The 23,024-nt window shown below is 43.7% G+C and overlaps 1 protein-coding gene across 7 annotated transcripts in view; it reads left to right on the forward strand.

Annotated features, from left to right (window-relative positions):
• POU6F2 (POU class 6 homeobox 2) overlaps window positions 1-23,024 on the forward strand; it is a 536,643-nt gene that overhangs the window by 504,973 nt on the left and 8,646 nt on the right. For all 7 annotated transcript variants that reach the window (XR_012799221.1, XM_075586664.1, XM_075586659.1 and 4 more), the window contains exon 9: window positions 8,652-8,820. Coding sequence is in view for 6 of the 7 variants with exons in the window: in XM_075586664.1 (XP_075442779.1) it covers window positions 8,652-8,820 (169 nt within the window). In the remaining variant the exon portion in view is untranslated. The remainder of the gene's footprint in view (window positions 1-8,651; window positions 8,821-23,024) is intronic.

A 23,024-nucleotide genomic window follows, 5' to 3' on the forward strand; every position in this document is an offset into this window, starting at 1 on the left:
CTAGATAAGATTTTTTTTAATGAAAAAAAAACTTTAATAAATATTTTTTTTTTAACTTCTGCAATCATTCACACACAAACACACACACACACACACACACATCCATATAAACACACATCCACGCATACATGCATACATACACACACACACATAAACACATACATACATTTGAGTGCAGGCAGCGGCGCGAAAAGATGATTTTCCTCATATTCGCCGCTGTCTGTCGGCTCCCCTCTCCCTGCCGTGCGCGCGCGGCCCTTGTATAGAAAGGCTGACCAACGTCAGCCAACTAAAAATCCGCGTGCACGACGCAGCACGCGTCCGTCACTATAGAAGGTGCCTAAGGGATTTAGCTTTTTAGTGTTGGGGGTTAAGTTTAGGGTAAGGAGTTATGGGTTTCAGGGTAACCAGTCTGATTACGGGTTTTAAGGTAGAGGGTTAAGGTTAGGGATTTTAGGGTAATGGGTTAAGGTTAGGGGTTTTAGGGTAATGGGTAAGGTTAGGGGTTTTAGGGTAATGGGTAAGGTTAGGGGTTTTAGGGTGAGGGGTTAAGGTTAGGGGTTTTAGGGTGAGGGGTAAAGGTTAGGGGTTTTAGGGTAAGCAGTTAAGGTTAGGGGTTTTAAAATAAGGAGTTAAGGTTAGGGGTTTTAGGGTAAGGAGTTAAGGTTAGGTTTTTTAGTGTAAGGTGTTTAGGGTAAGGAGTTATGGTTAGGGGTTTTAGGGTAAGGAGTTAAGGTTAGGTTTTTTAGTGTAAGGTGTTTAGGGTAAGGAGTTATGGTTAGGGATTTTAGGGTAAGGAGTTAAGGTTAGGGGTTTTAGGGTAAGGAGTTAAGGTTAGGTTTTTTAGTGTAAGGTGTTTAGGGTAAGGAGTTAAGGTTAGGGGTTTTAGGGTAAGGAGTTAAGGTTAGGGGTTTTAGGGTAAGGAGTTAAGGTTAGGTTTTTTAGTGTAAGGTGTTTAGGGTAAGGAGTTATGGTTAGGGATTTTAGGGTAAGGAGTTATGGTTAGGGATTTTAGGGTAAGGAGTTATGGTTAGGGATTTTAGGGTAAGGAGTTAAGGTTAGGGTTTTAGCGTAAGGTTAGAGGCTTACCTTTGCGGCAAAAGGGCCAGCGGCTAATTATCGCTTCGGCTGATTGGCGGAGACTGAATGGCAGCGGCGGGGTGGCTGCGATGAGACACCGGCGACAAAATATCCTAGACTGAGATAAGACTACCCAACCTAGAACAAATAATAAACATACACAATACTAACAATGTGGAACATATGAATAAATAAACTCGTTAGTAGCCAGAGTGGCCAGCTACAAGTAGTCACATAATATATATGTAACAGGTATTCCCCCAACCCCAATCGCAGATAGAGTGCATGTGAGGGGGAATCTCAATATGTTACCAGATGTGTGCGTATACCTGCAGGTTCAGAGGAGGCCTGAGCCTCCGCTACTGGGAACCTGGGGTGCTTCTCTGGAACGTTCTCTCGTCGGTCAGCGCCTCCACCTATGTAGGATTCTATAGGAATGTAGAATGACCCCTTACACAGGACCCACATATAGTAACAACATACACAGGAGTATACAGTAAGTATAACAGTTTACAATATGTAGAATAGAACATAACACAATATACATACATCAACAATATGTCATACATTGGGGGCAAGGGGCACCGATATCCCCTTGTACAGGCCCTTGGCCTTTCCGCCCCAAAGTAACCTAACCACACAGTGCCCACAATACTTTGGTGCTCGGCACCAGTGTCCCAGTGTCCTGGACCGTTCCCACCCCAAATGTGTGGCAGCGCTGCTCACATGTGTATGGTTGGCGCACTTATAGATACCTGCCCGGGCATACGTCCGCGCCCGGGTGTAAAGATCTTCGAAAAGGGTCGGACGCAGGAACAGGAAGCTGCCTCCGCGTTGTCCCACCTCCGTGTGAGATGTCTCCCTCGTGGAGCGTTTCACCCACAGAATGTCTCTTACTGTAGAGCCTGTCTGTCTGAGCCCAGACGCAAGCCGCGATCACCATGTGCAACTGGCACCGGTGATATCACATAACACTGATTGTACTATATTAAGCAACCCCCCCTTGCCTTGAAGGGGCCTCTCTTGAAACAGCCAAAGCTAACTACGCTGGCTGCACTGCAAAACAACACTGTTGCAACTTAGCCCTCGGCCAGGCTCCCTGCTGGCGTGCTGAGGTGCGCTGAGGCGCAGGGGAAGCGGGTGCTTTCCCTGACCTTGCGGTTGCTTACCGCACGTGCTGTCAGCGGGCCATCAGGGGGCGGGCACGTCACTGGCCGGGGGCGGGCACGTCACTGGCCGGGGGCTGGTCAGTGACGTCACGGAGCTGGTTCGTCCTCATTGGGCGAACCGCTCACGTGACCGGCCTGTCGCGCCGTCAAGCGGGGGAATTTTAAATTCCCCTAAGACCTGCGCTTCCGCGCGCTTGCGGAAGCGCAGGTGAGCCCCTACTAAAGCCGCTCTAATTGCGGCTGTAGGGGCTCAGTGCTGAGCGGGAGCGCGCGTCAGCACGCTTCAGCAAGCAAGCGCTAAACATGGCCGAGGCCTTAGCTATCCTGCTCAGCTAAGGTGGCATCATCCCTATCTGGGTCTGTCCCTAGCTGCAGCAACTCACTGGTGACTCAGGGCTATCTGGGGCCTGGGGAGGATACTCTGGCCTACTGCATTGGTCACTGACCCCTGTACAGCTACCTCCTCCTCTGTCTGCCTCATATCCCTGAATGAGTTCCTTCCTGCAAGCCTGTTAACATATCCTCCCTTTCCAGGGAATCCTGTAGCCCTATTGGCTCCCTGGCATCCGGTGGCCTGTCTGCCTCTAAGCATTCTGGAGGCTGTAGTCCTCCATGGCCCTCTTTAACATTGGGGCCGCGTGCATGATGTGTAATGGCCGCTGCTACTCTCCACTGAGCCTGCGCAACTCTGTAATGGCCGCCGCACCGCCCTAACTGTGCATGCGCGACTACTAGGGGTCCCTGCACTACGGAGCGCCTCTTGTGCCAGTTCTCCCACAATAAAATGGCCGCCACACTGGCGCATGCGCGAGGACATAAATGATGGCAGTGCCCTGCCTCCGACGCCACCGGGAGCCCCCGGTGATGCACTCGCCCCCGCAACTGCCTTCTCCCTAATGAAGGTAAGGGGGAAAGGAACGGGGAACCAGGGAGCCAAAGGGAACCTGGCTACATATAGATGTTATGTTTTTTTGTGTTTAATAAGTAGTGTGTTTATGCTGTATGTCAACCCCTTTGTTAGGGTTAAATCCTTTTCTGCCATAGGGTTTTGTGAGAAATCTACAATTACAGTACATAACCCTATGATAAAAAACAGTAATAATGTACCGTCCGTCCACCCTCCTCCCCACAGACACACAACTGCATCCTAGTGCTGATTAATACAGATTTCTCTGTATTTCTCCAACATTATTTAACCGTGAGTTGACACAATTTTCAGGTATACAAATGAGTCAATATCGCAACCCATTTATGAATACATAAATTGTGTGTGAATAAGGCAACAGCCCCATTTTTTTAATGCCAAATTTTAACTTCGCAAAACGAACCTTTAGGGAATCTAGCCCTTAGTTTCTAGCATGAGGTCAAAACCAATCTTTAACAGGTTTAGAACTTCCTAGATTCAGCCACTGATTTATTGAGACCCTTTAACCACTGGATACAAGCCATGTTTATTACAAGGTATAGAACACCTTTGTACAGTGGAGACGGTGTACAATACATGATATATGCACAGTAGTGCTTAATATTGCAGCATGTTTAACTTTCTATAAGGATGGGGGTTGGATGTGAATTCCCTGTTTACAATACTTACAGTTTTTGCCCCATTTATGAATACAGTATAAAGGGTTAATGCAGAAAGTTGAGCATTTAAACCAAAAGATGAAAATCAGAGAAGTTATTCACCTGCTTATATTTGCTATTAACTACTTGATCTCCCCAGAGGATCTTACTACGCTTGTCCATGCCTAAGGCACGTTCTATAGTGCCGGGCGCAAGCTACGCTGTGCGCAAGCGCGGAGTTTTAGTTGGCTGACATGAGTCAGCCCTTCTATACAACGGCGCACGACAGGAAGAGGGGAGCCGACAGACAGCAGCAAAGATGAGGAAAACCATATTTTCGTGCCGCTGCCTGCGCTCAAATGTATGTATGTGTGTGTATGTGTGTATGTATTGTGACATAGTCCAAAGATGTTAGGCAGCTTTCTGCCCCATTTTAGGTCAGAAAGTGCAGAAATAGTTAAAAATGATCCGTTCCACAGATTCCCATTAACTCAGGCAGCTGGATGGAAAATCCAGACCACAGATTACAATGGCTCTAGTTCTCCCTCACCTGCTCTTCTAATCACATGCACAGGTATTTAGAGCAGAGAGGTTTTGCATTTCACTCTCTCTCCTTAGAGACTGGAGGCTGGGGGTATCGCTGCTCCCCTGTTTCCAGTTTCGGGGTGGACGGCCCCTCCAAGTATCACAGTACCAGAGGATTTGCCTGGACACTTGGGACCGTGTTCCCACCACGAACAGATAAGACAAAATAAATGTTTATTGCTGTTGCTAAAAGACTGTGCTGTATCTAGTGACCCTAAATGAGAGGGCATTGTTTTAAGCTGGGGAACCAGGTTAGTTGGCCCAGTTAGTTCGCAGTTAGAAGCTGATTCTGATGTGTAGTTAGTTCCCTGAAAGGGATAGGATTTCTTTATATGATTTGGTTTTTATTTCTTAAAAGTGACACTGTGTGAAGTGCTATGACACTGATATAAGTGAACCACTGAATGAAAATGTCTGAGTGCCTCTTGCCTACACATGTTAAAGCTGCAGTCCCTTACTTGGATGAAAATAAAGCAGGCAGAAGCCTGAGTTAAGCAATATAATACTTTGCATGATCCTGTTTGTTGTATAATTAACCCTAGAAGACTGTGTCGGGAAGAACCCAGACAGACGTCAGCGCTACAAAGAGGGGCGTTTGTCACAGTATGTATGCATGTATGCGTGGATGTTTGTTTGTATGGATGTGTGTGTGTGTCAATGATTGCAGAACTAAAAAAAATATATATTTATTAAACTTTTTTTTTCTTTAAAAAATCTTATTTAGGACTTCCTTTCACTCACACAACCCATGCACACACATACTGTATACTCACCATACACACACATACACACATACACACACATATACATTACTTGCAGCTCCCGGCTCCATAGACAGGAAAAGCATGCGGCACGTGCACGCGCGTTCGCATAGACACGCACGGCCGCATGCTGTATATAACAGCCCTTAGTGTCCTCACGCCTGGACTTCTGCAATGAACTCTTCCTGGGTCTTCCAAAAAAAAGAGCCGCGCTGCCTGCAGCTGGTGCAGAATGCTGCTGCCAGGTTGTTATTTAACCAGACCCGTTCTTGCCACATGACACCGTTCTCTGCACTGACTGCCAGTAATATGGTGAATGTATTTAAACATTGGCTTGTTGACATTCAAAGCACTACATGACCAGGGTCCCAGCTATCTGAAAGAGCTTCTTGTTCCCTACACTCCCATTCACTCTCTTCAATCTGCAGATGAAGGTTTCCTAACAGTTCCCAGAATCTCCTTGACTTCCTTTGGGGCCCAAGCTTTTAGCCTCACTGCTCCCACTCTTTGGAACAATCTGCCTCGTACACTTGAGAAGCCCCCTCTGTGGGAATCTATACAAATAGGCTCCAGACCTACCTGTTTACCCAGACATTTAATAATTGAACAACAACCTGTCCGACATTTAATTGCTACAGTACCATCCTGTATTGTATATTTCCTTGTATTTGATCTCTTTTATTACCTAAAATGTTTTCTTCTTTCCTTTCTGTAACTGGGAAGCGCTTTGAGACCCATTGGGAGAAAAGCGCTATATAAATAAAGTTATTATTATTATTATAATTATAACGGAGTAGGAAGTATCAAAACAATTAGTAACAGTCCTTCATTATTTATCATCACTGTTGAGTAGCTTTGTGACGGCATTGTTCCTACATTATTATTTGCTTGTATGTTCAGAATTGTGCACATTCTGAATTTGTATGTGTCTGCCAGATATTTCTGAATTTATATGTGCCAAGAGTCTTAGGGGGTCATGCACTAAGCAGTGATAAGTGCTTTTAAGTGAGATAAAAAGCCATTATAGCGTGATATTGCCTGCTGTGAGATTCACAAAACAGTGATACGTCTTTTAAGTGAGATAAATGCCTCTATAGCGTGATACTGTCTGCTATGAGATTCACAAAGCAGTGATAAGTGCTTTTAAGTGGGAAAAAATGCCATTATAGCATGATACTGCAGTGTTATCACTGCTTTGTGAATCTCCCAACAGGCAGTATCACGTTATAAAGGCATGTATCTCACTTAAAAGCACTTATCACTGCTTTGTGCATAGCACCCAGAAAACCCACTTATCACTGCTTAGTGCATGACCCCCTTAATAAATTAACTAAATTAATTAAACAAGTGGAAAATATGTGTAACATCTCTGTTTGCCAAACTTTTTCATGCTTTGAATAAAAAGGGATTGTACCTCGTCTTTGGAATTCAAAACCGTAAACATATAAACTTAAAATAACATTGGAAAAACAGTCTGGTTATGCAACCTGCTGAATGCAAGCGGTTGCATAAATTACTAATGTGTCAACTCTATTCTACACTGTATAGTATGTTAGTAATAGCATACATAAGTATGCTTGTCTTTTGTATCCTTACATATGAAATAATAATTTTAGTTCTAATAATGAAGTGAGATGGTATATTAGTACTGCGATTGATGTAAGGAAAATAGAGAGATCTCACTGGAAAATTGCAATGTTGTTATGCTAAACAATAGCTCCTTGTCTTTAGCTGGACTGTGTCATCTCTGGCTTTCACAATACCTTATTCAGTCAGGGATCAGTAGCTGGAAAAAAAAAAGTTTTGGTCTCCAGCAGCTATGTCATTTCCCTTGATAAGTCGTAAATTGACTGTGTTATGCGGCTCCAAAGGAATCTTCTTCTCCTAGCATGTATCTTCAATTATATGCCCTTTAAGAAGGAAATGCTTCTTTGTCTTCACATTCTGCTGCAAGATGTACATTGTAGCCACATTCAATCTTGAGGCTTGTCTAGAGCCATACATTTTTATAAAGTTCTAAACCAGCAAAGACATTTTGAAAAGGATATATATTTTTTTTTAAATGAGATAATTTAACATTCATGGCAGGTTTACAAAAAAAGAATATTTGATACAAAGAAAAATAGATATTATATAAAACGATGGCGTCTTTTAGTGTAGCTAATATATTTGATTAATATATTGTTGTGAATAACAAATTACATGGCAACAGTATGCTGCTTAGCCCCACAAAAGAACCTATGGTTACTTGATTACAATGACTCCTTAACCTGTACAATGATGCACTGTCCTGCTCTGGAAGATGTCAGTGACTTACAATTCAGTTTGTTAGCGTCAGTGTGCATTTGATACAGTAGTTGAGACCCGGAAGTATTTTTGTCGTTAGCGGCCATGTTGTTCAAAGTCAGGGAACTGGCAACTTTGGGGAGCTGTCAACAAAAACGTCAAATATACAGCACATAAAGCACCAGCAAGAGTGGGTGTACCTTTAATTTTGATTTACTAGATGCTAACCGGGAGATAATTTAACAACAGCTCAGAAACAGTGTTAAGTTATTCAGTCCCCAATTCGGATTTCATTGCCTAAACCTAACTTCATGACAATTTGTACATCCAACAAATATGGAACACTGGTTGATGAAACGTGATGAATAATGTAAGCCGCATGTATGAATTTCTTTACACATGTTTTATATTTCTGCATATGATACTTTCTACATGATACTTGTTTCATAATTATATAAAAGCACTAATGAAATTGAAATGATAAACTTGGCACATAAGTATATACATGCACATCTTCTCCCTTAATTTCTGGTCAAAAAGAGGATAATGGCTTTTCCCCCTCATGCTTGTTAATAAATTGGTCATTTTGAGTTCAAATATATTTAACAATCCTTACACCTATGATATGCGCTTTCTGATCCAAAGAGAATGAGACCAGGATCAGAAATAATTGCATTGTTTTGAGCATTGGAAGCCTTCAATTGATGTTCAGGCGGTTGGTAGGACATGTACTTTCTGCCAGTTTTTACACTGCATGTCTCCCAATGTTTATGCAAAGTGGTCTGTAAGGTGGTGGCGCTGCTGTTACAAATTCTTGATTTCGGTTCTTTTATTAAAACAATACAGTATTTGTCAAGGAAAAAACAACAAGAGGATGCAAGAATTCAGGACCACGTGGAACAGACATACATTTAACTATTAAAAGGATAACCACCGTGTCAAAGGTCCTGTTCAAAATGTGGACCTACTTTATACCCAGAAAAAATGTGTGATAGTAAAGTGTCTGTTTTATACATCAATTTCAAATGTTTACCATCTCACTTGTATTTGGAGTTTCATTGTAGCCGTTCCACCTTTTCTTTGCTTTAGACTTCCAGGCTAACTACTATACTTCCCTTCAGGTTTCAGACAATATAAAACGTTGCTTTTAATAACATGCATTATAACCAGCAAATAGGATTGACATCCCTGTACACTATTTTAACAGATCCTCAAACAGCCAGCGGTGAGGTGGACGGGGTGAACCTGGAGGAAATCCGAGAGTTTGCTAAAGCTTTTAAAATCCGGCGCCTTTCCCTTGGTCTGACCCAAACTCAAGTGGGGCAAGCTTTAAGTGCAACGGAAGGCCCAGCCTATAGCCAGTCTGCCATCTGCAGGTAACCAGTCACATCACAAGCTTTATTCACCTCTCTTATACTATTTGCATGTTTTGCATGCTCGTTCAGTTGCTCAAGCATGTTTTAACCATCGACTTCATGCCAAAGGAGTCTGCCACCCTTTGCCTTTCATTCTGCTGCAGGGGCATCTGCCATACAAATGATTATTGTGCTTTCCTCCATAGTATTAATAAATAATGATATAAATTTAGATATACGGGAAGGATATAATTCAGTGAAGGTTACTTTTTACTTATAACAGATCTATGAGTGAGATACGCTCTCCAATATCACTTACAGGGTATATCAGGTAGTAAATATATCTTTTTTTAATCTATTGATGATCATTAGACATTAATGATCAAATGAGAACTTTGTAGCTACTTACTTGAACAGATGTGCTAAAATATGATCTAATGAGCTTCAAAGGAGCATGAGTCCATTTTCACTTGGTTCCCTAGATTCTTAACAGTGAAGTTACTGGCTTTAAATCTCTCTCCGTGGATACAAAATGACTGCCAAATCTTGGGTCATTAGAAAGCTGCAACATCATAGCTTGTGGCTTCCTATTGGATGACCATTGAAATCCTCTTTAAAAACCAGGAAGTAATACTGGTAACCACTAATAACTCGGGATCCGGGAGGGCTGGAGCTGAAAATAGTGTGATTCAGCTCTAAAGGACCCCCACTTCCAACCATGTGAAAAAAACAAAAACAGCAACAAAGGTTAGTTAGATTGGATAGCTCCTTTAAACCTAACACACACATATTATCTCATATTTAAACAAATGTCATGATTTCATCAGCAAGGTATGACATCAATGGGAGGAATCTTACCATGCATCCCTGAAAGAGGTACAGTCTGTTAGTTAGGCAGTTTAAAGTAAGCCCTGTGTTTGCACATATGTTTTGAATATTGATACCATATTTATGCATGAGGCAACAAACTCTTAGTTAAGAGGTTTTCATGTTTTGCCAAGGCCTTGAAGCCCCCTCCATCAGCAAAAGCCAACCGAATCTAAGCTTATTTAAGTGGATTTTGTTCTTGGTGATCCATGAAACGCTCTGTCTTTTTATCCGCTCTTTATATTTTTAATGTATTCCCCGTAGAACAGAAGTGTACTTTCCCTGCAGTTTAAGACTAAGGTTATAAATAACATCAGTATGGGGTAGCGAGCTTGCAGCTCACATTTTGCTGAATGATTTTCCATAAAACCCATTGATTGTTGTTAAATACAAAAAGCTCCATAGGATCCTCTCACTTCTATGGCCTCCCCTACTGTTTTTTCTTATAAGATACCTCCCTGTAGAAAATAACCTTTATTCAGTCTATACAAGGATACCACTGCTGGGAAATTTGTTTCTTGACTTGTATATTGTTATACCAAACAACATGTAGGGAAGAATCAACACAGATAAAGAGCAACAATGATCTAAATGCTATTGCTCCTTTTGTCGCATTGTCAGGTAGTATTTTAGTCTTTTCTCTGCTGCTCGCTGTAAAACCTCAGAGAAAAAAACACACCTATTTTTTATGTAAAAAAACTACGAATTTGATTTTCATTGCAATGCAAAATAGCATTTCCTAAATTTCTAAGCAAAGACTTTACTAGGGAGAAGGAGCGGCTCAGTGAGTGAAGACACTGACTGGCACTGAGTTTGCAGTAGGGGAATGGTTCAATTCCTGGCGTCGGCTCCTTGTGATCTTGGGCAAGTCACTTTATCTCCCTGTGCCTCAGGCACCAACAACATAGATTGTAAGCTCCATGGGGCAGGGAACTGTGCCTGCAAAATATCTCTGTAAAGTGCTATGTAGAACTAGCAATGCTATACCAGAACATTATTATTATTATTATTCAACTATAGTACATTATATTTGGGAGATCAGCTGCCTTTGCTATTGTACCTTGATATTAGTTGTTGATAACCCTGGAAAATACCTAAGCATCCCTTTTAAAAATGTGTTTCCTATTTTGATACTGGAAATGGATGCCACTACTTTCCTCTGTCAATATATAGCTTTGCTACAACTTTAAAAAAATGTTTAATATTCGGACCTGTTTATTGCTGTTTTCTATCTAAATAACCAGCACCAATATAAATGAACAAGCGGTGCTGTTTCATTAATTTGTTCATTTTGGGTAGTTATCTTCTGTTAACATATAAAGGGCTATATCAAGGCAAAAATTGTGCAATTCTGGGACAAAACAAACTGCACCAGATGTACAGTATCAAAGAAGAAATCCTATTGATTTCACTGGGATTTTTTCTTTGACACATATAGGGCAGATTGTTTTGTCCCAGAATTGTACTACTTTTGCCATGATATATATGTGCCATAGTGTTGCCAGAGCTTGTATCACTAATACCAGAGCTAGAGATTAATTATATCAATTTATTCTAATAAACATTATAGATTACATATATAGAATGGAAATGGCAAACTATTTAGTATGCTTCTCTATCTATTTCAGAATTAACAAATGCAATTTGATTGTACATATAAGATACAGAAAAAAGATTTCATATACACACACACACACATACATACATACATACATACATACATACATACATACATACATACATACATACGTGTGTGTGTGTGTATAATTTAACAATATACAACATATATATATATATGTATATATATATATATATATATATATATATATATATATACAGCTCAACCCCATTATAGCGCAATCCGCTATAACGCGGATCCGCATATAACGCGGTTTGAGCATGGACCCCGAATTTAAAATAAATAAATAAATACATTGTAAAAAAAAATAATAATAATTTTCTGCACACTGCACACACTGCACACACTGCACACACTGCACACACTGCACACACTGCACACACACAGCACACACACAGCACACACACAGTACACACACAGTACACACACAGCACACACACAGGACACACTGCATACACTCACTGCACACTGCATACACTCACAGCACACTGCACACACTGCACACACTCACAGCACACTCACAGCACACTGCACAAACTCACTGCTCACTGCATACACACACAGCACACACAGCACCAGCACACTGCACACACTCACAGCACACTGCATACACTCACAGCACACAGCACACTGCATACACTCACTGCACACTGCATACACTCACAGCACACTGCACACACTCACAGCACACTCACAGCACACAGCACACAGCACACACTCACTGCACACTGCATACACTCACAGTACACTGCACACACTCACAGCACACTGCATACACTCACAGCACACTGCACACACTCACAGCACACTGCACACACTTACAGCGCACTGCATATGCTCACAGCACACAGCACACTGCATACACTCACTGCACACTGCATACACTCACAGCACACTGCACACACTCACAGCACACTGCATACACTCACTGCACACTGCATACACTCATAGCACACTGCACACACTCACAGCACACACAGCACCAGCACACAGCACACTTACAGCACACTGCACACACTCACAGCACACTGCATACACTCACCACACACTCACAGCACACTGCATACACTTACAGCACACATAGCACACTCACAGCACACATAGCACACTCACAGCACCCACACCACACACACAGCCCCCCCTAACTTTGGTGTCACAGCCCACCTTTGGGGGCATCGTGGGGCTGCTGGGGGGGAGGAACGGTGCAAGGCTGGGGGATCGGCGCGAGGCTGGGGGGTCGGTGCAGGGATCGGCGCGAGGCTGGGGGGTGGTGCGGGGATCAGTGCAAGGCTGGGGGGGAATAGGTGGGGGGGATCAGTGCGAGGCTGGAGGATGGTTGGCTGGTACGGAGCTGCTGAGGGGAGTGCGGGGAATGCTAGGAGAACTACAGTGGCTGCTGGGGGCCATGTAGGGCTGCCGGCGCCTTGCTCCACCTCCCCCCTCCCCCTTCCTCCCGATCGGGCGTGTGGCGGCTCGGGTGGCCCCGAGGACCGCACTATAACGAAGTTGAGCTGTATATACAGTTAGGTCCGGAAATAATTAGACACTGATACAATTTTCAAAATTTGGCTCTGTACGCCACCACAATGGATTTGAAATGAAACAACCGAGATGCAATAGAAGTGCAGACTTTCAGCTTTAATTCAAGGGGTTAAACAAAAATATTGTATGAAACGTTTAGGAATTGCAACCATTTTCATACACAGTCCTCTTATTTCAGGGGCTCAAATGTAATTGGACAAATTAACACAATCATAAATGAAATGGTAATTTTTTAATACTGTGTCGAGAATCCTTTGCAGGCAATGACTGCTTGAAGTCTTGAACGCAAGGACATCACCAAATGCTGGGTTTCCTCCTTTGTGATGCTTTGCCAGGCCTTTACTGCAGCTGTCTTCAGTTTTTGTTTGTTCATGGATCTTTCTGCCTTAAGTTTTGTCTTCAGCAAGTGAAATGCATGCTCAATCGGGTTGAGATTAGGTGATTGACTCGGCCCTTGCAGAATATTCCACTTCTTTGCCTTAAAAAAACTCCTGGGTTGCTTTCGCAGTATGTTTTGGGTCACTGTCCATCTGTAAAGTGAAGCGCCGTCCAATCAACTTAGCTGAATTTGGCTGAATCTGAGCAGACAATATATCCCTATACACTTCAGAATTCATCCGGCTGCGTCTGTCTTCTGTCACATCATTAAAAAACACTAGTGACCAAGTGCCATTGAAAGCCATGCATGCTCCCTGCCAGACGATGTGGTATGCTTTGGATCATGAGCCGTTCCAAGCCTTCTCCATACTTTTTTCTTCCCATCATTCTGGTACAGGTTGACCTTAGTTTCATTTATGCAAAGAATGCTGTTCCAGAACTGGGCTGGCTTTATTAGATATTGTTTGGCAAAGTCTAATCTGGCCTTTCTATTCTTGAGGCTTATGAATGGTTTGCACCTTGTGGTGAACCCTCTGTATTTGCTCTCGTGAAGTCTTTTCTTTATGGTAGACTTGGATAATGATATGCCTACCTCCTGGAGAGTGTTCTTCACTTGACTGGATGTTGTGAAGGGGTTTTTCCTTACCATGGAAAGGATCCTACGATCATCCACCACTGTTGTCTTCCGTAGACGTCCAGGCCTTTTTGTGTTACAGAGCTCACCAGTGCGTTCTTTTTTTCTCAGAATGTACCAAACTGTTGATTTTGCCACTCCTAATGTTCCTGCTATCTCTCCGATGGATTTTCTTTTTTTTGCAGCCTAAGGATGCCCTGTTTCACTTGCATTGAGAGCTCCTTTGACCGCATGTTGTGGGTTCACAGCAACAACTTCCAAATGTGAATGCCACATCTGGAATCAACTCCAGACCTTTTACCTGCTTAATTGATGATGAAATAACGAAGGAATAGCCCACACTTGTCCATGAAACAGCTCATTTGACAACAGTCAATTGTCCAATTACTTTTGGTCCCTTGAAAAAGAGGGGGCTACATATTAAAGAGATGTAATTCCTAAACCCTTCCTCCAATTTGAATGTGAATACCCTCAAATTAAAGCTGATAGACTGCACTTTAAGCCCATATTCATTATTTAACTGCAACTTTAATTTATTTTGGTACACAGCCGAAATAACAAAACTTGTATCAGTGTCCAATTATTTCCGGACCTAACTGTGTATATATATTCTAGATATCTATATATATATATATATATATATAGATATATATAGATATAGATATATATATCTAGATATATATATCTAGATATATATATAGATATCTATATACTGTATAGATATCTATATATATATATATGTATGTACTTTATTATATATATACACACACACACACACACATACACACACACACACACACACACACACACACACACACACACACACACACACACACACACACACACACACACACACACACACACACACACACATATTTGAAATCTGTTTTCTGTATCTTCTTATATGTACAATCAAATTGCATTTGTTAATTCTAAAATGGATAGTGAAGCATACTAAATTGTTTGCCTTTTCCATTCTATATATGTAATCTATAATGTGAATGAGAAGAAATGTGTGTATATATATATATATATGTATATATATTACTGTGTGCTCATTTGCATGTCTTAGACAGGTCTGCAACCCTGCCTTTCACCATATCATGTGTGTGTGTGTGTGTTTGTGTGTGTGTGTGTATATATATATAATACATTACATACATATATATATATATATATATATATATAGATATCTATATATAGATATCTATATTTATATCTATCTATAGCATGGATGGCATGGAATTGAAAACAATGCTTGGTATCTTGAATGTGATTTCTGAAATGAATACAAATGAATACAAAAGAGACAAAATATAGTGAAGCACCTTTTAGTAATACAATATATATACACACACACACACACACACACATATATACATACATATTTAATCAGCTCACTTTATACTGTGGGTAAAAAGAACTGTTAGCATTGCACACTTGATCCATAGGAGCCCAGGTGCAGAAGAAGTCACACTGGTCTGTAAGGCATTAGACATTCATAATTTCTTCCTCTCAATTTGTTCCAGGTGAGAGATTAAGTGGGTATTTTTTTTTAGCATTTACCAAACTTGTCCCTTCAAAGCTTTTTGTAGAATTCTCTCTGCTTGACACCTTACCAGCTTCTTTAAAGAATGCTGTTTAAAAGTAAATGCCTCCCACTTCAGCTGAGATTTTTATTTTTAACAAAACTGTTCTCATTAAAATATATATATATACATATATATATATATATATATATATATATATATATATATATATATATATTATCACATTAAAAGACAGGACGTTACAAGTGCGGCGGCCACCTTGGAGATGGCGCCGCAGGCTACATTACGCATGCGCAGGACCTGGCCAATGCAGTGGCCATCATGAGTGTGGTGCCGAGAGTCGAATGCACATGCGCGATGGCCCCAAACACGAAGAGAGGAAGATATCCTCCGCGGGACGAGGGCCCGCGAGTCAGTCACATGGGAGCCAGAAAGGGAGCAGGTAGTGTCTAGGGAACAAGTGGCTCCTGGACAAGGCCAGGGCCTTACCCCTTAGGCCCCAGCTAGGCCCTGTGTCACCACAGATCAGTATTGTAGGGAAGGCCCCAGATAAGGACTCTTCCCCTTTAGTATCAGGTAGTGCTGAAGCATTGGTGACCGGACTGCCACACGGTGCTCTGCGGCCTAGGACCAGGCCACGGGACCATAGATATTTAGGTGAGATACTCCAGCTGGAGCTCACCCCATGAGGCAGCTCAGGACCCTCAAGGAGTGAGGAGATTGGTGTCGGAGGCCCCACGTCGTGTGACCTGACTGTTCTTTATCCGACAGCTGTACCTGGGTACAGGAGTGCCCAGGAAGGTATACACAAGCACCAACAGTTCACAGGTGTAGCTTTACCTCTCACTTGGGTGGGACTTGCTGGGAAGGACACCAGGGGTATTGGTTCCACAGCACCCTCTGTACTTTGGGGGAACCACCATGTGTTGTGTCCTTGAGTGTACACGGTGGGTACAGTTATTGCCATTGCATGTGTTCAGTAAACGTTAGTTATATACCTTGTTTGTGTATTATTCATTACTGTGGTTTGTTCCTGTGAAGGGTTTTCCTGCCAACGCTGTGATCCTTCATAGGTGGAGGCGCTGCAATTCAAATGAGAAAGAGCTCACTCCAGACTCCCAGCGGCGGAGACTTGGGCTTCACGTGAGCAACAAGTACAGCATCACGCGTAGTCGCCCGCGTAGTTCCCTAAGGCATAGGAAAAGGGGTCTATATTTGGAGGCGCTGCTGAGATTCAGACCTGGGGTGCCCGAGAGCAGAACTAAATTTAAGGAACCATGTTCGTACTTTCCAAAAGAGAGGTCCGTCAGTGGGCCGCTGAGCTCCACGAGTCTCCCCGCAACGTGGTCGTGGTGGGGGATGTCCCTGCCAATACACCCCCACTTCAAGTATGCACCTTCCTAAGGTTGTTTCCTGGCTTAACCAGAGCCCGGCCACTAGGCTGCAAGTGGGATCCTACTTGCCGATGGAATGTAGTCATCATCACCGCTGGCAATGAGTTAAGTGAAGCTGAGGGCCCCCAGGCCCTACATTTTCTAGAGGCCCTACCCAGGGGTTGCCCGCTCATATACCCCGACCTACCCTACAGATGGAGGATTTCAGTCCCCGACCAACATCAGTGGGGCCTGCAGGACTACCCCCCTGAGAATAGCCCCAGACAGAACAAAACAAACCAGAGTTACATGAAGTAGTGTCTGGTGGGGGACCAGTATAGGCGATGCACAGCTTCTTAAGAGGGAACTGAAATGACGGAGGCTGGCGGTCAAATAGTGCAAAAGGTATCCTTTAATGGACCATCAGCAACATGGTATCAGACAAGAGTGTGTGAGAGAGACCTCTGATGCATTTCGCGCATACAGTACATGCGCTTTTTCAAAGAGTACAGTCTCTCTCACAGTGATTAAAATGTATAGACAGAGTGTAGACCAGAAGTCCTGCCTCCCAACGCTTGAAAGTAAACTCCTAGATTTCAATCCCCATGGATTCCACTCAAAGCATGGCTGGCGACACCTTTCGGACTGCAGTCAAATCATAATAGTACAATTACACAATAGCACAAAATTTACAAATATCATTGATAAACACCCATGAATGTTTAAAAATAAAATAAACCATTTTAAAAACATATGAGTCAGTCAATAAACGATTTGGATCTTAAACTATAAACATAGTAATTGTATATACTGACCTATAAATTACAATAAAATGTTATTTGATTATTGTTAATGATATAACTATGATAAAACTAAAAACAATTAACCATTCTTGTGTTTATATAATTATATTATGGCATAATTTAATAATTGGAAATTATCCTGCAGATATCATCAAAACGAATGCTATAAGCAAAATTGAAGTATATCATGAATGCATACATGTGTGCAAATTTAAGTATTGATAGATGGATGTATTCCTTGTTGAGAAAAATCAAATCGATAATCAATTTGCTCACCAAGATTGTGCAATATCTAATACTAGTTAACCCGATATATACACATAATAAAGAATATAGAATATATATGTTTTTATAAATATGTATACATATACATAATAAAATAATATAGAGGAAAGAGTATACAGAAGCAATATGAGCATTATATACCTTTAAGTGACATATAGCAATAATGACAATTATTGAAGCACCAATATCTTCAAACCGGCGGGAGCTATATATGTGTATCTCTCCACCATATTGGAGTAAAATTGACTCTTTTCTGTCTTTTCTGAAATCAGGGTTCATTTGTATTGTATATACCACAGAAGTTTTCAAGTTTACATGTTAAACCTGAACTATCAACATACATTTTCTACATGTTAGAATTGGACTGAGCATTGTTACACTCTGAACACCTTTTTGGGGAATATATATGTCCCATTAGTTAGCTCACAGCGAACGGTCGGGTTGACGGAGTCAATGCTCGTCCAGAGGCACAGACATCAAAGAAGTGTTACAAAAATTGTCTGACAAATTTACGCAGTCTTCCTAGGGTCATCACAATCGCAAGCTAAAAGCTTTCTCTTGTGGTGCAGCCCACGCCGCTTGGGAGAAGAGGAGTTTGCAGAGTAGAGAGGCCACGTGGTGCAGGTGCTGTCAGAATAGACTTACAGCAAATCATGGAGTGTCTGTGGCCCCCGGCCATCAACATAGTGCGATTATATCATGAGTGCCATGCAGAGGCCAATGCCCAAGATCTGATTCAGACCTTAACGAAAGCTTATGGCACTAAGGATGACCCTATTGCGTTGCTGGCCCAGTTCAATACCCTCAAACAGAAAGAAGAGGAAGAATTATTGAAATTTCTTCAACGGCTGCAGCTGGCGCTATGGACCCTGCTCAACAAGAAGGTCATTCGTGTGGCTGATTTGGATGATTATCGAACCAAGCAATTCCTGCGGGGAGCATCGCTCACACATCCCCTCGTAGCCAGGATCTGTTGAACTCTCTCTACAGAGAATCCTCCTAACTTTGAGGACCTAATGGATCAAATGCAAGATTAAGAGGTTATCCAAAGGGGAGAGTAAAGTCACCTCATCCAAGAAGCCTATTGCGAAGGAGAATTCTGAAGACAATACTCCCCAGGGTCCTTCTCGACAGACTCCCTCGAATCCTAGGAGATTGGCTCCTAACTCTGGATTCAATGCGACCCAAAGCAATCGTTGCTTTAACTGTCACCAAGACGGTCACATCGCCCATTACTGCCCGAAGTCAGACACTTCCACCCCCGGAGCCATGGCCTTCACTGTGCATTCAGCAGAACAGCCATCCACATCCTTGGATAGTGGCCCTGCACCTAGTCCCAAAGAGGAGGCCCCATCGGATGCCTACAATTGAGTAGGACCCGCGGCCATAGTAAGAGAACTAGTGGAGGGCATCTACTCTTCTGCATTGCTTGACACTAGGTCTCAAGTAACCATCATCTACAGGCTATTTTACGATCTGCACCTCAAGCATCTGCCTATGCAGTCGGCAGAGAAGATGAAATTGTGGGGCCTTAGTAGCCAAGACTACCCCATCGATGGCGTGATTAAAGTGCAGTTGGATATACCGCAGCTCAATACCAACAAAACACACCCGATGGAAGTGGAAGCCTTGATATGTCCCGAGCCCCGGGAACATCCAAGCTCTCCCATCATATTGGAGACAAACACGGATGTGGTGCGAGCCCTTATCCTGGCCTATCTGCAAGAAGCCGGAGGAATGCCTTAGAATCTCTGCCCAAGAAGGATTTGGACAATTCTTCAACCTGGAGAAGGGGTTGACAGAGATTCCACTAGGGGGAGTGAGGCACATGGCAGCTGTACCTAACTACCCGAGCCATGACGAGGCCGACTGGTACTTTTCACTAGAGACCATGCCCGAAGAGGACGCCAAGAGAGGATTCAAGGTGGTCCCAGAGATGGAGTGGAAGTCTTCACTTCTTCGGCGATTCAAGGTGACCATCCAGAACATCTCGACTCATACTGTACGATTTGACGTCGGTCAAGCGCTGGGTCGGATATACCCAGTTACTCAAATAGAATCCCTGGCTTATGTAAACATGGTTACCGTACGAGAAGCCCCTACCGGATTGAAGTTCGACTTTGGGGAATCAACCTTGCTCGCGGTGTGGAAGAAACAGCTAAGTGACAAGCTGGAAGAACACCAGTAGGTGTTCTCCACCAGTGAGATGGATGTGGGCTGCAGCAAGAGTGCTCAACACGATCCAATTGAATGATGTCATGCCATTTCAGGAGTGCTCCCGACGCATAGCTGCCAGAGATGTGGATGATGTGAGGGACGTCCTGATCGAGATGGCAGGTATCGTAACAGAGTCCCGTAGCCCATATGCCTCTCTTATTGTGGTAGTGCAGAAGAAGAACAGATATGTGCGCCTGTGTGTGGACTATCGCACCCTGAACCACCGCACAGTCCCAGACCAGTATACCTTGCCGCGGATTGAAGAAATCCTCAGTGCCTTATCAGGCAGTCAGTGGTTCAGCGTGCTGGACCTGAAGGCTGGACCAGGTACCCATGAGCCCCAAAGAGCAGGAGAAGACAGCGTTTGTTTGCCCCCTCGGGTTCTACCTGTTCACCTGGATGCCCCAAGGCATTTGTGGTGCACCTGCAACATTCCAGAGGTTAATGGAAAAGACCATTGGTGATATGGGAATGTCTGGTCTATCTGGACGATATCATCGTGTTCGGAAGAATGTTAGAGGAACACGAAGAACGCCTTCTGAAGGTCTTGAATCATCTGGGAAAAGAAGGCCTGAAGTGTTCCCTGGACAAATGTCGTTTCTGTCACACTTTGGTCAACAATGTGGGCCACATAGTGTCCACAGAAAGAGTGGCTACCGACCACACTAAGGTCAAAGCGGTGGTGAACTAACCCAGACCAGATAATGTTATGGAGCTACGATCCTTCCTGGGGTTTTGCGGGTACTACCGAAGATTCATAGAGGGGTACTCGAGCAAGGCCAGAGTCCTCAACAATCTGTTGAATATCTACGCTGAGCCTCGGCAAAAAGCTGCAACCCCGCGAGCACAGTTCGGGGACAAATGGACTTCCGCTTGCAAAAAGGCCTTCACGGGGCTGAAGACCTTCACTGAAGCCCCTCTCTTGGCCTATGCGGACCTGGGACAACCGTACATTTTGCACATGGATGCCAGCTTCAACGGACTGGGAGCGGTATTGCACCAAAAATACCCTGCAGGCCTCCGGACGGTAACGTATGTGAGTCACAGTTTGACGGCGAGCGAGCAGAACTGCCCAGTCCATAAACTGCAATTCCTAGTGCTCAAGTGGGCTGTTGTTGATAAGCTTCACGATTATCTTTATGGGGTCTCCTTTGAAGTACGAACAGACAATAACCTCCTGATATATATCCTGACCTCCGCCAAGTTAGATGCCACTGACCACATGTAGTTGGCTGCCCTGTCTAACTCTCAGTTCACGCTGAAGTACAAGCCAGGGCCCTTGAACATCAGAGCCAATGCTCTGTCCAGAAGGCCTGGCTGAGTACAATGCCTGACGATGGCTGACGGGAAGAAATTCCTGACCCTGGGATTCGGGCCATGTGCTCCACAGCGGCTATCGTGGAGGACCGAGTAGCCTTTTCCGAACTCCAAGTGGTGGACTCATTGGGGTGTCACAGGCTCTTCCTGCAGCATACTGCCATCCAAAAGGCATGTCCATCACGCAGAATACAATAATGAGGTGGAAAGAAATAGTGATACACCAGATGCAAGACCCGGTGGCCAGAGGCATACATTGAGCCATCCAAGAAAACAATCCTTCCTTAGTGCAGCGTGCTCCCAGCGACATGGTAATCGTCATCGTGAGGGAATGGGACAAGTTCTGCATGGACCGTGGCCTTCTCTACCGGGTTGTCCCCTATCACAACCATCCAGATAGGAGACAACTCGTCCTGCCCAGAAGTTTGCATTACCATGTCCTGTGATCTCTGCACGATGATCACGGACACCTGAGAGTGGACAAAACATTTGGACTAGTAAGAGACAGGTACTTCTGGCCCAAGATGCTGGAATCAGTGGAGTGCCATTGCCGGAGGTGTCTGCGGTGCATACAGTAAAAAACACTGCCTACATGCACAGCCCCAATGGGCCACTTAGAGAGCTCTGGTCCCATGGACCTAGTCTGCATGGATTTTCTCCTGCATTGAAGCAGACTCAAAGGGTATCGGGAACGTCCTGGTAGTCACAGATCATTACACCCGATACGCTCAAGCGTTCCCTACCAGAAAGCTCTCACCATAGCCAAAGTACTGTGGGAGAAATACTTTATCCATTACAGGTTACCTAATCGGATGCACTCTGATCAAGGGAGAGACTGCGAGAGCAAGTTGATCAAAGAACTTCTAAAACTGCTCAATATCGAGAAGTCTCGCACAACTCCCTATCACCCTGAAGAAGATGCCCTGCCAAAAAGGTTCAAACGGACCCTACTGAATATGCTACACACTCTGAAGGGCTCCGAGAAGGTTGGATGGAGAAAACATGTCGAGCCGTTAGTGCATGACTACAACTGCACCCGACATGAATCCACCGGGTACACACCTTATTTTATGCTGTTCGGCAGAGAAGCGTGACTACCTGTAGACATTCGGCTCTGAGTATCCACCGATGGGGTGCCAAACATGACGCACTACAAATATGTGCAACGGCTCTAGGACAACCTCCGTAGAGCCTATCAGTTGGCAGAAAAGGCCACCGCCAAGCTGAACGAGAACAACAAGCAGTGGTTTGACCATAAAATACACCATCAGGAACTTCAGCCATGAGACGCCGTTCTCCTGCAAAATGTAGGAATACCAGGAAAGCATAAGTTAGTGGACCATTGACGAGAAGCTCCCTTCGAGGTGGAGTCACAGATGCTGGGTCATCCGAGATGCAGATGGAAGGGTAAGGGTCTTGCATCGGAATAACTTGCTACCTATTCCTCAAGTGTTGGAAAGTGAACCTGAACCATCCTCAGTAGTGCCGGCAAGTGAACCGGAAGAGTCAAGCAAAACCCCGGATGCTTTAACAGAAAATAATCAGGATCCTTTGGAAGGAACCTCTGCCTCCACAAACGGAGACTGGTGGACACCACCAGAAGAAGTAGCGGGTAATGGG

Source organism: Ascaphus truei, chromosome 2, assembly GCF_040206685.1.
Source record: "Ascaphus truei isolate aAscTru1 chromosome 2, aAscTru1.hap1, whole genome shotgun sequence".
Classification (NCBI taxonomy): domain Eukaryota; kingdom Metazoa; phylum Chordata; class Amphibia; order Anura; family Ascaphidae; genus Ascaphus; species Ascaphus truei.